Genomic DNA, 18,828 nt, shown 5'->3' on the forward strand with positions numbered 1-18,828 from the left:
GGCAAGAAGGGCAATTCGAAGAAGAGCGGCAAGCCTGTTGCCGATCCGCCGAAGAAACCCAAGGCTGGACCTAAGCCTGAAACAGAGTGCTTCTATTGCAAGGGTATGGGTCACTGAAAGCGCAATTGCCCCAAGTATCTGGCAGATAAGAAGGCGGGCAAAGAAAAATCAGGTATATTTGATATACATGTTATTGATGTGTACTTAACCGGCTCTCGTAGTAGTGCCTGGGTATTTGATACCGGTTCTGTTGCTCACATTTGCAACTCGAAGCAGGAACTGCGGAATAGACGAAGGCTGGCGAAAGATGAAGTGACCATGCGCGTAGGAAACGGTTCCAAGGTTGATGCAATCGCCGTCGGCACCGTGTCACTTCAACTACCATCGGGATTAGTGATGAACTTAAATCATTGTTATTTAGTGCCTGCGTTGAGCATGAACATTATATCTGGATCTTGTTTATTGCGAGACGGTTACTCTTTTAAGTCTGAGAATAATGGTTGTTCTATTTCTATGAGTAACATCTTTTATGGTCATGCACAGAATGTGAGAGGGTTGTTCATATTGAATCTCGATAGCGATACGCATATACATAACATTGAGACCAAAAGAGTTAGAGTAAACAATGATAGCGCCATATTTTTGTGGCACTGCCGCTTGGGTCATATTGGTGTAAAGAGCATGAAGAAACTCCATGCTGATGGACTTTTGGAGTCACTTGACTTTGATTCACTTGACACGTGCGAACCGTGCCTCATGGGCAAGATGACTAAAACTCCGTTCTCCGGAACAATGGAGCGTGCAAGTGACTTGTTGGAAATCATGCATACCGATGTGTGTGGCCCAATGAGCGTGGAGGCACGCGGCGGATATCGTTATTTCCTCACCTTCACTGACGATTTAAGTAGATATGGTTATGTCTACTTGATGAAGCACAAGTCTGAAACATTTGAAAAGTTCAAGCAATTTCAGAGTGAAGTGGAAAATCATCGTAACAAGAAGATCAAGTTCCTACGGTCTGATCGTGGGGGTGAATATCTGAGTTTCGAGTTTGGTGCTCACTTAAGACAATGTGGAATTGTTTCACAGTTAACACCGCCTGGAACACCACAGCGTAATGGTGTGTCCGAACGTCGTAATCGTACTTTGTTAGAGATGGTGCGATCTATGATGTCTCTTACTGATTTGCCGTTATCGTTTTGGGGTTATGCATTAGAAACAGCTGCATTCACTTTAAATAGGGCACCATCAAAATCCGTTGAGACGACACCATACGAACTGTGGTATGGCAAAAGACCAAAGTTGTCATTTCTTAAAGTTTGGGGATGTGATGCTTATGTCAAAAAGCTTCAGCCTGAAAAGCTGGAACCCAAAGCGGAAAGGTGCGTCTTCATAGGTTACCCAAAGGAGACAGTTGGGTACACCTTCTATCTCAAATCCGAAGGCAAAGTGTTTGTTGCTAAAAACGGAACTTTTCTCGAGAAGGAGTTTCTCTCGAGAGAATTGAGTGGGAGGAAGATAGAACTTGACGAGGTTGTCGAACCTCTCATCCCTCTGGATGGTGGCGCAGGGCAAGGGGAAACCTCTGTCATTGCGACGCCGGTTGAGGAGGAAGTTAATGATGATGATCATGAAACTCCAGTTCAAGTTTCTGTTGAACCACGCAGGTCGACGAGATCACGCGCTGCTCCAGAGTGGTACGGTAATCCCGTCTTATCAATCATGTTGTTAGACAACAATGAACCTGCAAATTATGAAGAAGCAATGGTGGGCCCAGATTCCAACAAATGGCTAGAAGCCATGAAATCCGAGATAGGATCCATGTATGAGAACAAAGTGTGGACTTTGGAGATACTACCTGAGGGCCGCAAGGCTATTCAGAACAAATGGATCTTTAAGAAGAAAACGGACGCTGACGGTAATGTGACCGTTTATAAAGCTCGACTTGTGGCTAAGGGTTTTTCACAAGTTCCAGGAGTTGACTACGATGAGACCTTCTCACCCGTAGCGATGCTTAAGTCCGTCAGAATCATGTTAGCAATAGCTGCATTTTTCGATTATGAAATCTGGCAGATGGATGTCAAAACGGCGTTCCTTAACGGTTTCCTTAAGGAAGAGTTGTATATGATGCAACCCGAAGGTTTTGTCGATCCTAAAAATGCTGACAAGGTGTGCAAGCTCCAGCGATCCATTTATGGACTGGTGCAAGCATCTCGGAGTTGGAACAAACGCTTTGATGAGGTGATCAAAGCATTTGGGTTTATACAAGTGGTTGGAGAATCTTGTATTTACAAGAAAGTGAGTGGGAGCTCTGTGGCGTTTCTAATACTATATGTGGATGACATATTACTGATTGGAAACAACGTGGAGCTCTTGGAGAGCATAAAAGGTTACTTGAATAAAAGTTTCTCTATGAAGGACCTAGGAGAAGCTGCTTACATTCTAGGCATTAAGATCTATAGGGATAGATCAAAACGCCTGATAGGACTTTCACAAAGCACATACCTTGATAAAGTTTTGAAGAGGTTCAAAATGGAACAGTCCAAGAAAGGGTTCTTGCCAGTGTTACAAGGTACGAGATTGAGTAAGACTTAGTGCCCAGCAACTAATGAAGATAAGAGAGCATATGCGCTCCGTCCCCTATGCTTCAGCCATAGGCTCTATCATGTATGCGATGCTGTGCACTAGACCGGATGTTAGCCTGGCCATAAGTATGGCAGGTAGGTTCCAGAGTAATCCAGGAGTGGATCACTGGACGGCGGTCAAGAATATCCTGAAGTACCTGAAAAGGACTAAGGAGATGTTTCTCGTGTATGGAGGTGACGAAGAGCTCGCCGTAAAAGGTTACGTCGATGCAAGCTTTGACACAGATCCGGACGACTCTAAGTCGCAAACCGGATACGTAATTATTCTTAATGGGGGTGCAGTAAGCTGGTGCAGTTCCAAGCAAAGCGTCGTAGCAGATTCTACATGTGAAGCGGAGTACATGGCTGCCTCGGAGGCGGCTAAGGAGGGTGTCTGGATGAAGCAGTTCATGACGGATCTTGGAGTAGTGCCAAGTGCACTGGATCCAATAACCTTGTTCTGTGACAACACTGGTGCCATTGCCTTAGCAAAGGAACCAAGGTTTCACAAGAAGACCAGACACATCAAACGACGCTTCAACCTCATCCGCGACTACGTCGAGGAGGAGGACGTGAATATATGCAAAGTGCACACGGATCTGAATATAGCAGACCCGCTGACTAAACCTCTTCCACGGCCAAAACATGATCGACACCAGAACTGTATGGGTGTTAGATTTATTACAATGTAAATCACATGGTGATGTGAGGGCTAGATTATTGACTCTAGTGCAAGTGGGAGACTGTTGGAATTATGCCCTAGAGGCAATAATAAATATATAGTTATTATTATAATTCCTGTATCAAGATAATAGTTTATTATCCATGCTATAATTGTATTGAATGAAGACTCATTTACATGTGTGGATACATAGACAAAACACCGTCCCTAGCATGCCTCTAGTTGGCTAGCCAGTTGATCAATGATAGTCAGTGTCTTCTGATTATGAACAAGGAGTTGTTGCTTGATAACTGGATCACGTCATTGAGAGAATCACGTGATGGACTAGACCCAAACTAATAGACGTAGCATGTTGATCGTGTCATTTTGTTGCTACTGTTTTCTGCGTGTCAAGTATTTATTCCTATGACCATGAGATCATATAACTCACTGACACCGGAGGAATGCTTTGTGTGTATCAAACGTCGCAACGTAACTGGGTGACTATAAAGATGCTCTACAGGTATCTCCGAAGGTGTTAGTTGAGTTAGTATGGATCAAGACTGGGATTTGTCACTCCGTGTGACGGAGAGGTATCTCGGGGCCCACTCGGTAATACAACATCACACACAAGCCTTGCAAGCAATGTAACTTAGTGTAAGTTGCGGGATCTTGTATTACGGAACGAGTAAAGAGACTTGCCGGTAAACGAGATTGAAATAGGTATGCGGATACTGACGATCGAATCTCGGGCAAGTAACATACCGAAGGACAAAGGGAATGACATACGGGATTATACGAATCCTTGACACTGAGATTCAAACGATAAGATCTTCGTAGAATATGTAGGATCCAATATGGGCATCCAGGTCCCGCTATTGGATATTGACCGAGGAGTCTCCCGGGTCATGTCTACATAGTTCTCGAACCCGCAGGGTCTGCACACTTAAGGTTCGACGTTGTTTTATGCGTATTTGAGTTATATGGTTGGTTACCGAATGTTGTTCGGAGTCCCGGATGAGATCACGGACGTCACGAGGGTTTCCGGAATGGTCCGGAAACGAAAATTGATATATAGGATGACCTCATTTGATTACCGGAAGGTTTTCGGAATTACCGGGAATGTACCGGGAATGACAAATGGGTTCCGGAAGTTCACCGGAGGGGGGCAACCCAGACCGGGGAAGGCATTTGGGGGGGTCACACCAGCCCTTAGTGGGCTGGTGGGACAGCCCACCAATCCCCTATGCGCCAAGAGAGAAAAAATCAAAGGAAAGGAAAAAAAAGGAAGAAGTGGGAAAGGGGAAGGACTCCCTCCCACCAAACCAAGTAGGACTCGGTTTGGGGGGGGAGAGTCCTCCCCCCTATCTCGGCCGACCCCTTGGGGATCCCTTGGACCCCAAGGCAAGGTCCCCCTCCCTCCTCCTATATATATGGGGCTTTTAGGGCAGATTTGAGACGACTTTCTCACGGCTGCCCGACCACATACCTCCATAGTTTTTCCTCTAGATCGTGTTTCTGCGGAGCTCGGGCGGAGCCCTGCTGAGACAAGATCATCACCAACCTCCGGAGCTCTGTCACGCTGCCGGAGAACTCTTCTACCTCTCCGTCTCTCTTGCTGGATCAAGAAGGCCGAGATCATCGTCGAGCTGTACGTGTGCTGAACGCGGAGGTGCCGTCCGTTCGGTACTAGATCGTGGGACTGATCGCGGGATTGTTCGCGGGGCGGATCGAGGGACGTGAGGACGTTCCACTACATCAACCGCGTTCTCTAACGCTTCTACTGTACGATCTACAAGGGTACGTAGATCACTCATCCCCTCTCGTAGATGGGCATCACCATGATAGGTCTTCGTGCGCGTAGGAAAATTTTTGTTTCCCATGCGACGTTCCCCAACATCTTCTACTACGTCAACCACTAAATAGTTTTGTCTAACAGAAAATAATAACAAGCAACTAAGATATAAGTTTAACTAATATAAAATAAAGTATTTTTCACAAAACCTTTTGAAAGTATTCCCAAACGGGATTTGAAACAACGGTGAAAACAATTGCAAGTTACTAAGGAGCTAGAATTGTTTTCATAAAAACAAATAAAACTAAAATAAGAACTTGTTGCAAAACTACTGTTAACTAACATAACCAAAACAATAATAATGTTTCTGAAATAATAAAGAAAATATTTTAAAACAAAAGTATAAAACGAATTAGCCGAAAACCGAAAAGCGGTGAAACAGAAATTGTTTCACATGCAATAATGAGTTACAATACTCAAACAAAGCTGAAATTTTTACCACTTATAAATAGGATCACTAGTGATCAGTACCAAAAGTAATCAAATTAAAATATATTTTTAAACTCCTGGAATAGGCAGAACAAGGTTTAAACTAAATCTGATCTAACTTATATTAACAAATTTCAAACACAGACAAATTATATGTTTTTAAAATCTACAGGAAATTTGTGAGCTACTGGAAAAAGAATCAAAGTCATTGGACTTCGGGATCAAAAGTTGTGGCCAAAACAAGATTGGAAGTTGTTGTTTTTGCAGTCGAAACAGAAAAAACTGCTGCCACTAGTACTAACACGTGGCAAGCTGCGGAGGGGTGTTTGTTTCTCGGTTTGGAGCAAACAGCCTATCTCTAACAAAGGTGCTGGTTAATTCCTAAGTGAAAAATAAAACCCACCGGTTTTTCTCACTAGACCGAAGGGGTACTAATGTTTTAATCCTAGCCGTTGCATGGGGATCTAAGGGCTAAGAATAGGATAAAAAGAAAAACAGAGAGAGAGAGAACTACCTGCTGGCTGCTGCGGCTTGCACCGGCGGGAGGAAGTTGGCCGGCGAGGGGGAGCTCCGGTGGGGGTGGGGACGTCGGGCGGCTGCGGTGGGGACGTCGGGCGGCGGCGGTGGGGGTGCTCCTCCTCGGGGAAGGCGCTCGGGGGAGACGGAGGGCTCGACGGGGCTGCTCCGTGGCGGCGGCGGCAGCTCGTGGAGGCGCGGCGGGGTGAATTGGCGGCGGTGGCTAGGGTTGGGGGAGGGGTAGCCGAGGGGAGGGGGGTTTATATAGGCCTAGGGGAGGGGTGGCTATGGAAGGGGAGAGAGAGCTCGCAGGAAGGGAATCGCGAGGAAAGAGAGGAGAGCTCGGTTCCTGTAGAGAAGGAAAGAGAGGGAGGAGAAGATCACGTGGGAGAAGGAAGGAGGAGGGAGAAGAAAGAAGGAAGGAGGAGAGGTCGGTTCCTGTAGGGAAGGAAAGAAAGGAGAGGCAGAGGGACTAAGGGATCGCGGGAGAGAAGGAGGTATAGCTCGGTCTGGGAGAAATAGAGAAGGGAGGGGAGGAAGAAGAGATCACGTGGGGAGAGAGGAGAGAAATAAGGGAGGAGAGAAGGGGCGGTTGCATGCAGGCTTGCATGCGTGCTGGATGCATGCAGGGGTGGCGGCTGGGCTGAGCCACTTTGGCTCGGCCTGGCAGTTTTTTTTTTTTTTTTGAAAAACAAACAAACAGCAGCAACAAAAAAGAAAAAAAAAGAAAACAGAAAAATATATAGGCTAAAAGGAAAAATAAATCAATATATCCATATATGGTATTATATACCCAAAAAATCAGAAAATAGATCTCTACCCAAATAACATTTTTCTAAAGCCAAAATAAAAACTTTAGAAAAATTATTTTTTTCCAAAATCCCTAAAAGCATTATTTCTTTTTGTAAATAATTTTCAAATGATCCTCTAAGTTTGAGGTTGCAAATATCATTCAAAATGCCCGGGTATTTGAGGGTCATGTTCCTCCGCTCTTTTCTGTTTGACAGAATGCATTTCCCGGTATTTTGTTGCACGAAGAAAATGAATGAAAATGCAAAGAATTTAAATGCAAATATCTCCGTTCAAATTCCGTATAATTGAAGAAGTCATGTCATCTTCTCTCGTTGCTTTTAAAAGCTTTAATTTGAATTCACCGGAGAAGGGGAAAGTCATTTTATTCCCTCTCATTCAAAAGTTTCGAAAAGCTTCAAATTTCACACAAGTTTCAGTCACTCAGCAATCAAACAAACAATCAATCTAATAATTATATTAACATTCCAAAATTCATAATTTTGGGATGTTACATAACTGTTGTATCAATGGCGCCAGTAAGTTGCACGTGGGCGAGTAACTATTCTTTCCTGGCAACGGTGTCGGAAAAGGATCTTGCAACAAGTAACAACGAAGTATCAAGGAACACCAGCAGCAGAGTAACAGCAGCAGCATCAGCAGCAGCAGAGTAACAAGAGTAGCAATAGTGGCAGCAAAGTGGCCCAATCCCTTTTGTAGCAAGGGGCAAGCCTGGACAAAGTAACGTAGCAAGGACCAGTAGTAAAAGACTCGTAGGCAGTGGATCGGTGATGGATGAGTATGACGGATGTGATTCATCATGTAACAACTATAACACGGAGAGATAAGTAACTAGCTCTCGTTCGTCAATCTAATGTAGACATGTATTCCGTATGTAGTCATACGTGCTTAGGGAAAAGAACTTGCATGACATCTATTGTCCATCCCTCCCGTGGCAGCGGGGTCCTAATGGAAACTACGGGATATTAAGGTTCTCCTTTTAATAAAGAACCGGACTAACGCAATAACACTTGGTGAATACATGAACTTCTCATACTATGGTCATCTCCGGGAGTGGTTCCGGCTATTGTCACTCCGGGGTTGCCGGGTCATAACACATAGTAGGAGACTACAACTTGCAAGATAGGATGTAAAACACACATATATTGGCGACAACATAATAGGTTCAGATATGAAATCATGGCACTCGGGCCCTAGTGACAAGCATTAAGCATGGCAAAGTAGTAGCAACATCAATCTCAGAAAAAAGTGGATACTAGGGATCAATCCCCGTCAAAACTAACTCGATTACATGATAGATCTCATCCAACTCATCACCGTCCAGCAAACCTACGATGAGATTACTCACGAACGGTGAAGAGCATCATGGAATTGTCGATGGAGGAAGGTTGATGATGACAATGGCGACGATTTCCCCTCTCCGGAGCCCAAAACGGACTCCAGATCTGCCCTCTAGATGAAGAATAGGAGGTGACGGCGCCTCCGTATCGTAAAACGCGATGAAACCTTCTCTCTGATTTTTTTTCCAGGCGAGACAGAAGATATAGAGCTGAGTTTGGGGGCGGTGGTGCCACGTTGGCCCCACAAGCCCTCACGGCGCGACCTAGGGGGGTGGTCGTGGCCCAGGGGCTTCTGGCCCACTGGCACGCCCCCTCCGGTTGATCTTTGCGCAGGTATTTTTCTTTTATTCCAGAAAAATTCTCCGTAAATTTTCAGGACATTCTGAGAACTTTTATTTCTGCACAAAACAACACCATGGCAATTCTGCTGAAAACAACGTCAGTCCGGGTTAGTTCCATTCAAGTCGTGCAAATTAGAGTCCAAAACAAGGGCAAAAGAGTTCAGAAAAGTAGATACGACGAAGATGTATCACATAGTCGTGGATGAGCTACTGGGTCGGCCTACTAGGTAAGTTGCACCCGGTGCGCATTTTAGCACATTTAGGTGAGGATTTTCCCTTTTCTTTTCAAGAGGTATGGAACAATTCGTAATAAATTCATCCTAGCTCCAAAATTGATGATTCAAATTTCTACATGTTCCTAAAAATACAACCTATCTTTTGGTACTACTCCCATAAATTTTCACCACAACATTTTGCTTTGTTCAAATTTAAAATTAAATTTGAACTAATAGGGGCCACTTTGTAAAATTCCTAGAGCATCCAAATCAACTCCAAATGGAATGATTCTAATTTATACATGCTTTAGATATCATGCCCTTGGTCAACATTTTTCCTATGCTTTATTCTGGATGGGACAAATAAATATCTCCCTTTTACCGTTCATTCCATATTAGAAAATCCCTAGAATATTCATCCTGACTCCAAATCCAATGAAACCATGTCCTAAATGTTCCTAATATCATTGTGTATTTAATGGGTACCTCCACTCATTTTTAGGAAAATATTCCATGTAGTCTTCTTGTGGGGCCAGTAATGCCTCCATTTCCACTATTCGGACGATAGTTGACGAAGTAGACGACGTGCTCGAAATTGAACTAGAACCTTGTGAAGACCCTGAAGACTTTGCTGAACCAGGAAAGCAACCCCTTGACCATGACTTGAAACCATTCTTATGCATGTCATATGGCACTTTAATTCGTTGCATTTGAATCATGTTGAATTGGTGACCACCTTGGTGGGTTGTCTCCGATAACTCCTCATTGATAGTCTCACTAAGCATGACCCTACCTTCCTATGAGGGTTGTGCAGGTGGGAACTAGTTAGGATACTTAGTAGTTGCTACGCAAGCGGGGTGGGAATATGCATGGTGGTAGAAGAAATAATTTCAAAGACTTTTTGAAAACCCCGTCAGGTGGCACTAATGCCAGAGGGAGATGGTGTTGAGCTAGGTCACCATTTGAGAAAGAAGTGGTGTACCGAGGCAAGTGAGTGTGTTGTTTCGAACACGTATTGGTTTAAGTTACATCCATTGGTCCAATCTTACATGTGCGATCACGATACCCCTACATGGGACGGGGCTTTGTTGATTACCTTGGTTGATGCTAGCACAGATCTCGCATTACTAGTGGTGGGAGGTCCAAGTCACTCTCTCGATATGGGGTCGTGCCTGATAGGGCGACTATGGGCTGGTTTTATAGACAACGGGCACACCGTTGTGTCCCCTCATGGACGGTACGATCTTGAGCGAGTCTCATATGATGTACATCATGAGGACATGGGCCGACGAGTGGACTCTTTGTTTAGTGTCGCGAGGAGAAAGGCATTGTCCAGGTTCTTACCTCGGGTATGTAATATACCGCGAGACGTGGATGACACGGAAGTTCCCCGAGTCTTGTGGGTACAACGCGCAAACCTGTGTAGAGTGTAAAACTATTCGAATAGTCGTGTCCACGGCCAAGGACTGTTGGATGACCCCTCTTGGGCTACGTCCATGGTTTCCAAACTTGGTGTATGTGTGTGTGTGTTAGAGAGAGAGAGAGAGAGAAATATGATACTTGAGCTAAGTCAGATGACTTGACATGATAAACAGACATGAGATGTTCAACCCCTGCTTATGATGATATCTATAACTTCTTCATATGTATACCTACAACCTGTTGATCCATGCTTTTATAAGTTCATTGATCATGTCATCGCACTCAAAACCAACTTTCTGCAAGTTACCTACTTAGTGCTATATCATGAATTGTTATACCTTGTTCGAAGTATGGATTGCTCGCGAGTAAATTCAAAATGCTCATTGGCTTGCCACTCGTTATTTTATTGGCCAGGCATGAGAAAGCATGATATGATGAAGATTACCTTGGTGACGTTCGTGCGAGCTAGGACGCTTCCCAGTCAGAATGCCTGTAGGGTTCAGGTAGATGGCATGAGTTCACGCTATCGTTGAATAATACCACTTAAAATATATGAATACTTGGCCGTAAATGCCATATTCGAGTAAAATAGTACATAATGGATGTAAGACTCTTGTTATTCAGTTTTTGTTTGTTCAGTGAGCAATTGATCTCTGGGATCGTTGTGCACGTAAATTCGATGATCACGACTTATGATTCGGGGTCCCCATAATAGATGATAGTTAGGAATGTCTTTGATGAATGTCTTTGAGTTGAGATGATCAAGCAATGGCTTCACAATACAATACAGTATGTAAGAGAGTGAAAGATAGAACCACTATCTTGGCAAAGACATATGATTTGTTCGACCAATCCCAGTTGCTGTGACGACTATACATCTCATTGGGGAGGCTTAGACCTCATCTTCACGTTGATCCCCTTGAGCCGAGGTCTCTCAGACCATGCCCAATCACTCAGGTATGTCTTCAGCGGAGACTTCCGAAACCCGTACAAACTTGGTCACTTGACAATCCACAATTACTTTTGAATTGTTTTGGATATTGGTCACCTGGAAATCCACAATGACCCTTGGATGCACTAGACCACGACGCCTAACCATTTGAAATATCATAGTCTTCAAGTGTAACAAGTCTTCAGTTCTCTCAGAACATAACGACTTTGGTAATGCTCAAATAGTGTGGCTCTAGGTGTTTGGGTTTATCCTTGCAGGATAGTTCTCTCTCTCAATGTCTTTGAGGTGGGTTGCTCCAAAATGACAAAAACCGTATCTAACTCTCAATAGTCACCAACTTATGGTGGAGAGGGTAGGCTATTTATAGCCAGCAGGCAACCCTACATGATATGACCAAAATGACCCTAGGACAATGGCCAACCGGCATGTGTTCCAACGGTTGGGTTTCAAAGACACATGCAGCAACATTACTTGGGCTACAAGCAATGTTGACTCAACTAACTCTCGAAGATATTTCCTCTCAATGGTTTTTCTCTAAGACATATGTATATTGGGTTGAGCATTACGTCAGCGTCACACTTCGATCACATCAACCCCACTTAACAGTACGGTGGTTCCTGCGACTCAGGAAAGAAGAAACAAAACAAACAAAAGACTTCGTCTTTGTGTTTCATTATCTTCAAGAAATTATTTTCGCGAATCACCAAGTGCTTCGGCCATCATCAATATTTTCGGACATTTTTGGGGGTCGTCTTCGACGGTTAAAACGAATCTCCAAGGACTTCTATCTGTGTTAGCCTGTGAACTTTCACAAACACATTAGTCCCTCAATCATGTTTGTCTTCAATACTCCAAAACCAACAAGGGGTGGCACTAGATGCACTTACATCCGCATCAACATCATATGTTGCCCCTTCAATGCATGTAGCTAAATTTACAACATACTCCACAATATGCACTATTCCACGATAGAACTTGCACTATGCCTCGAGTATTTCATAGAACTTGCATTATTCCACAATATGCAAGAGTGAACATATAGTAGTGTCGCTCTAATAATATTTATATTTCAAAGAGATCAATTTAAAAATAAATTTAATTTTGAGTTCCTAACACAAAATTAAGTAGTGGCTCCAACATCAAATACTCCGTCACATGCACAAATATACGAGAAATCTAATTCCCCCAAAAAGTCGATTAAGCTTCATTAAACAAAAAGTAATAAAATAAAAATAAATTTTATTCCAAGGTATTGTGACTTACGGGTATTTCTATTACCCTCAATAAGGAAAAGGAAAAAATGATGATAAAAATTTGCAAAAACAAATCATATAATTTGTACTTTCCAACATATGCAAGCATGAGAATATAATAATGTAGGTTTAATAGTAATTATGATTCAAGTTGATATATTATAAAAATGATTCAATTTTAAGTTCCTAACACAAAATTAATTAGGGTGATTTAAAATATAGGAGAAATCGAATTGTTAAAAGAAATTGATTAAGCTTCGATGAACGAAGACATGATAAAATAAAATAAATAAAACAAATTTAATTCTTAGGTAGAATGAATAAAGGGTATTGGTATCATCCTAAATAAGAACAAATAGGAATGAAAAACTCCAAGAAAATGATGACCAAATTTTGCATCAAAATTTTATAGAACATGCAATTTCACACAATATGAAAAACAATCATATAGTAGTGTAAATTTAATAATAGTTGTGATTCAATAAGATCATTTCTGAAAAAAAAAATTCATTTAGTTTTCGACCAAAAAGTTAAGTAGCGCCACACAATTGCAACATCAAATTAGCGTTCACATAAACAAAGAAAAGAGAAAAATGTGAGGGCCAAATATAGTAGAAAACTCAAAGGCCCAAAAAATAACTAAACATACAAAACATAATAAATTAGAAAAAACAAAATGAGTATGGAAAATGATTTATTATAAAAACTAAATCTAATACTAAAACAAAAACATATATTATTCTATGGTAGAATTAGTTAAGAGAATTAGTATTAACCTAAATAAAGAAGAACAAAAAGAAGAAACCATAAACTTAAAATAAATGATGAAAAAAACATACACACATATTGCATATAATTTTCACTGTTCCACATACATAAGGACACACATGACACATGTGCTAGTATAACTTCTAGGCAGTAATAGGATTGGTTCATAAATTACACAAAATAAGAATATTAGAAATTAACCTTCTATCAACACTTCAACATTGAAGTGCATCCTATATAGGTGGTGGATTATATTTGGTCATGGGCAGCTCGCCCCGGTGGGCCCGCCTGAAAAAGACCGACCCGGCCCAACCTTGCCCATGGGCCGGGCTCCGGCCTGAAATTTGAGCCCGAAGAGTATGTCGGGCCGGGCCTGGGCTTGGTGTTTTTGTATTTTAGGGAAAGAGCCCGGCCCAAGGCCCGAGGCTCGACGGGATTTAGTAGTGATAGGCCGAGCCTGGGCCTAAAATCTAGGCCCGACGGCCGGGCTGGGCCGGGCTCGGGCCTAGGTTTTCTACGTCAGGCTTGGTCTAGCCCGGCTCGAGCGATGGACAGATATATGGTGAACCTTCCACCATCTCTTTCGCACACAGACACACACACACATACACAAGACGTGTGCACAGAAAAAAAAAGGATAGGGACTCCCAAAGAGAGGGAGAAAGACATGAATACACAAGAGTCACTCGGGCGATCTTGCGCGCATAAAAAATACCAACACGCACAAAGCAAAATCAATGATAATATGCGCACACAAAAAACCTGAATCACCTAGACAACTGAAACAAACAAATCAACACATGAAACCTTAATTTCATCAGCGCATTTGCTAGAAAAATAAAAGTGGACTTTCTATAAAAAATGAAGAGGGAGAGGGATCGAAGCTACAACAAGCATTCTACTAAAAAAACAACTATTATCGGGCTTACAAAGACACAAATCACTAGTCTAATACTAAGGGGCTATAGCCCATCTTGTATCGATTGAAAACAAAAATCATGTTAGTCAATTACATCCGAAAACACGAATCACTACCAAAGGAATGACATTTCCTATTTGGCCCCCACGTGCCATGTAACGTGTATTTTTGTTAAATCGCGTGTGTGGAGTTCGTAAATGGGTCAGCCCATCTAGGTGTCATTTCATGTTTTTTGTTGAAAATTGTATGAACTTATTTGAATATTGATGAACATTTTTTAAATTTAGGTAAATATTTTTTAAGATTGATGATTTTTCTTAGTGTCGATGATTTTTTTTGAATTTTGATGAACATGTTTTTGAAAATGGATGAACTTTTTTAAGATTTACGAACTTTTTTTCAATTCAATGAAATTTTCTAGAAAAGTAATGAACTTTTTTTTAATGAATTTTATAAATTTATTGAACTTTTTAAAAATTTAATGAACTTTCCTTAAATTGCATGAACATTTTTTTTTCATTTTCAATGAACTTTTGTCAAGTTGATGAACTTTTTTCAAAATTGATGAACCTTTTTTAAAGATATGCCTTTTTTCAAATGAATGATCTTTTTTCTTTAAATATGTAAACAATTTTTGATTTCATATTTTATTTTCGTAACTAAAAAAATATTAAAAAACTGGACAACACTTTAATTGGCGGGACCATGCTATTAGCACTGCAGGTGCCGAATCGTTAACGGGCGCTTTAGCGCTGCATAGGAGCTCCCCGCTATTCCTTTGTGGTGCCCCTACATGATGCATACCGCGTCAACCAGCGAACGGACGCAGAGGGTAGCCACGAATGGGCCAGCCCATTTTAGCATCAACAGTAGCGAATGACACTGTATCGACCACCCTATATCACATGTTTTTAGTTGTTTTTTAATTCCAAACTTTTTTGGAAATGCGAATAGTTTTTTTAATTCCATCTTTTTGGTATTTGAGTACATTTTTTGAAAATTTGAAATTCCCAACATTCTGTCAGATGGCGATTTTTATTTTTTTGAAACAAGAATATTTTTTTAAAAATCCAAACAATTTTTGATGAAACAGGATTTTTTTTAATAATATGAAGAATTTTATAAGTTATGAACATTCTCTGAAAAAGAAAACAATTTTGGAACCCTAAACAATTTTTCCAATTCCCAAGCATTTTTGTTAGTCAGAGTAATTTTTAAATGCATAAACTCAGATTTTTGAATATCTTAAAAAATTGGAACATTAAAAAAATGTTATTTTGATATTTTGCAAAAAATAAGAACAAAATTATAAAATGTGAATTTAGGAGAAAATAAAAAATTAAATATAAAACAAAAAAGTCAGAAAGAAACATGCAGGGAACAAAGCAGGTTAAGGAACCTTCTAGGAGGTTCCCAAAACTGGTAGAAAAACTGTATAATAAAAACACTATGTAGGTAATGGACCGGCCAACTCCCCTGTGCATTTTACTGAAGGATATAAAAGTTTCAGCTGCTTGCTATACAGCGAGCGTCGTATAGGAATTCCAGGAACAGCCGGCTGCAAATCTGACTGAAGGATAGAAAAGTTTCAGCTGCCTGCTATACAGCAAAACCGTGAAGGTTTGCGTGGCGCCACTTCTATTTTCTGGGACTCTTCATGAAAAGGGAGAGCGGGAGAAATTCCCTACAGCGCCCCAGTCCAAAACCAAAAACGTCAGGACGACAGAAGTCGGCACCGGCAATAAGTAATCCGTAGACTAGAATTTCCATCAGACAGTATATAAATCAGGTAACAGATTCGACAGAGAGACAGACCACTACGCCAAGATGCAAGCGCCCGTCGCGTCCGATAGCCGGGGACATGCATGGATCGTGGTGGGTCATATACACGTAGACAATGGGTACAAAATATACGAAAGATACAGCTCCGATGCGGGGCTTGATTATGTCCCGGACTTTTCCTTCTCGTCGTCGTCGTCATCATCATCGGAGAGCGCTAGCTATAGCTACTTTAGGTACATGACCGGATCACCATCACCATGGGGTCATGTGTATCTAGTAGTGTAGATAGTACTGGTGGAAAGGGAGGAGGCTAGCCGTGCTCGAGGGCCGTTTAGGTCCTTCTTGCACCAGCCCATCCATCACTGGGTCTTGAGGTACCATGGCCTGGAAAAAGGAGAGAGTAAACCGAGGGTTACTATAGCCTGGATTTAATGGCTGAGAATAATGGAATTCACAAACGAAATAGAAATGCTTGGCTCACAGTATAACAAGTCTGAATGTTCCCTGTAAAGGAAGAGATGCCGACAGAAACAAAGAAGATTGGAAATAACATGTAGAAGCAGATCTATTCTAGTCTAGGGGCAGGAGGAAGAGACCTAAGATTGGAATTTGTCCTGTACGTCCATACGCCAAAGGAGAGAACAAAACATCACCTGTTCAGAGGAGGAGCGGCCCTTTATGCCCGTCGAAAGGACAGCAAGCTTTGAGGGACTGTGCCCGCATGCTTTACGCGCAAACCTTAGGCAAAAGCATGCTCTAGCTGCCTGCTTCCTACACTTTTTTTGGTATTCCGGACAAATTAGCATCCCGTCCCAGCTGCCGTTTACGCTTTTTTTGCCAATTAAGGGTATATGGTGTGGTTAAAACATAACCCTAGAACCCTAATAAAGACGCGCTGCCATTGAGGTTTGTTATCAGATGGAGTGTAGGATATACTCTGATGCTGTCCTTTCCTCACCGTTTCTATAAGACAAACTGGTAAATCCAGAAAAATAACTCTGTGTCAATAACGTACATGGAAGATGGAATATGAGGTGATCGGTTAACCAAGATTGTCTTGGTCATGTTTAAAGTATATGACTGAATAATTGCTGAATAACCGTCAGAGATTACACAAAAAAGAAGATGATAATGCTTTCAGAAACCAATGATTTGCCTTTATGACCGGTTTGACTGAGTTGCAACTGGCAAGTAGTAGTACAATTGATGCTCTAAGCAAGTTAGTCTCATTAAAAGTTTAACCAGATTTAATAATATTGATCAAAAAGGGCTCCTAGAAATACACCGCGAGGAGTTCATGCCTTCCTTAGGGGAAACAAGCTTTAAGGACGATAATGCAACATGATCACAAAAAGAATATAATATTTGTTCAGAAAACGCAAATGCTAGCACGTGCGAGCATGTAACTAGCTTCTCATATGAATACTCCCTCCGTCCTAAAATTCTTTTCTTAAGTTTGTCTAGAAATGGAGATGTATCTAAATACTAAACCATGACTAGATACGTTTATATCTAAACAAATTTAAGACAAGAATTTTGGGACCGAAGGAGTAGTAGAGAAGTCAATGCTATTTCATTTGCATGACCATAGATTCAGTTGGGAGAACATACGTCTTTCCGGAAGGCCTTTCTTAGAAAGCTAGCATGATCAGTAGTAGAGGGTGGCCACTTAATTATGTGATGATGCATGCATGGATGGAACAGTCCATAACTGAGGAGATTCAGAGAGACTACTTACTACCTCGGCTGCTCGCTGCTGCCACCGCGGCTGGAACCGCCCTTGGCGTTGTTGCTGCTGCTGCCGCCGCCGGCGCGGTTTTCCAGCTCCCGGTAGTACCTTACCATCTCTTTCAAGGCCGGCTCTTCCACGTCATTTTGCAGCTTCGCGAAGTGCTTCATCACATCCTCCACCGACTTGCCGTCCCCGACCGCCCGCGCCACGTTCTGCCACCTGTCTGGCGTGTCCTTGTCGTACTTGGCCAGCGCGTCCTCGAATACCTTGTTCTGCTTGAATGTCCACGATGAACTCATGCTTGAGTGGGCTCTGGCTTCTCAACAAGAAAGAAAGCTAAGGTAGATTGGAATGGCTACTGTTACTACTACTATTGCTGCTGCTGCTACGGTTGCTAGATCACCGGCAATGTTTTGCTTGTGTTTGTATGCAACAAGAATGAGGGCAGTGGTGTAGCTTATATAGTGGGAGAAGAGGCTAGTTGGAGAATAATGCTTGGGCATGCTAGCAGTACCAGTAGGCAAATCAGCGACAAGCTTGCATAGGAGCCACAAGAAGAAAGAAAGAAAGAAGGGAGAGGAGAGATTTCGTTTCATATTTTCATGGTACGAAATGAAATGCCGGCGAGAATCTGCATCACCTCCTCGGGTCTGCTGGAGGAGGGGGGAGGCCCCTTTCATCTCTTTTTGTTTCCCTATCTCCAGTGAGACTACTTGGTTCCTTTGCTCATTGTCAGAGGCCTCTAATACTTTAAGCAGGCTAATGACTACTATGATTAGTAATTACCATAGGCTAAATATACCTGAAGCATCTGCTGAACATGCAGAAATGGTAAGGTGATTATTCTTTCGACTGTTGAAGCTTTAAGGGAGGAATACAATACAACTATTATATATTATCACTGTCTATCACTAGAAAAATGTTTTTGAATGATGCCCAAATGGGTTGTCTTGGCTGGACTCTTAAACATTCGAACATTTATACGCGATACAGTATTTAAATAAGTCGGTACACCCCCTTACAAACTATATAAAGGAAATATGAACCTTTCACATCAATTTCCGTATGTACGATAGATCTACTACATATACGCCTTTGGCCGGGCCAAATACACCATTTTGTTGTCTTCTATTAAAGTTCAAAAATTATGCTCCTACTTTCTTGTCTTCTACTATTAAAGTTTAAAAATTATGCTTCTACCAAGGTTTG

General features: G+C 41.9%; 1 protein-coding gene across 2 annotated transcripts; it reads right to left on the reverse strand.

The window, feature by feature from the left end:
* Positions 1–15,847: 15,847 nt before the first annotated feature.
* Positions 15,848–18,193, reverse strand: LOC123408778 (protein RADIALIS-like 4). 2 transcript variants are annotated; one of them, XM_045101822.1, is made up of 2 exons: positions 17,626–18,193; positions 15,848–16,271 (listed from the first exon to the last, which is right to left on the reverse strand). In XM_045101822.1, coding segments are annotated over exons 1-2 (294 nt in total). In that variant the 5' UTR covers positions 17,919–18,193; the 3' UTR covers positions 15,848–16,270. The 2 variants fall into 2 exon arrangements, with proteins under 2 accessions (XP_044957757.1, XP_044957756.1); XM_045101821.1 differs by having other exon boundaries at positions 17,629–18,184.
* Positions 18,194–18,828: the final 635 nt, after the last annotated feature.

This window comes from Hordeum vulgare, chromosome 7H (assembly GCF_904849725.1).
Source record: "Hordeum vulgare subsp. vulgare chromosome 7H, MorexV3_pseudomolecules_assembly, whole genome shotgun sequence".
Classification (NCBI taxonomy): Eukaryota; Viridiplantae; Streptophyta; class Magnoliopsida; order Poales; family Poaceae; genus Hordeum; species Hordeum vulgare.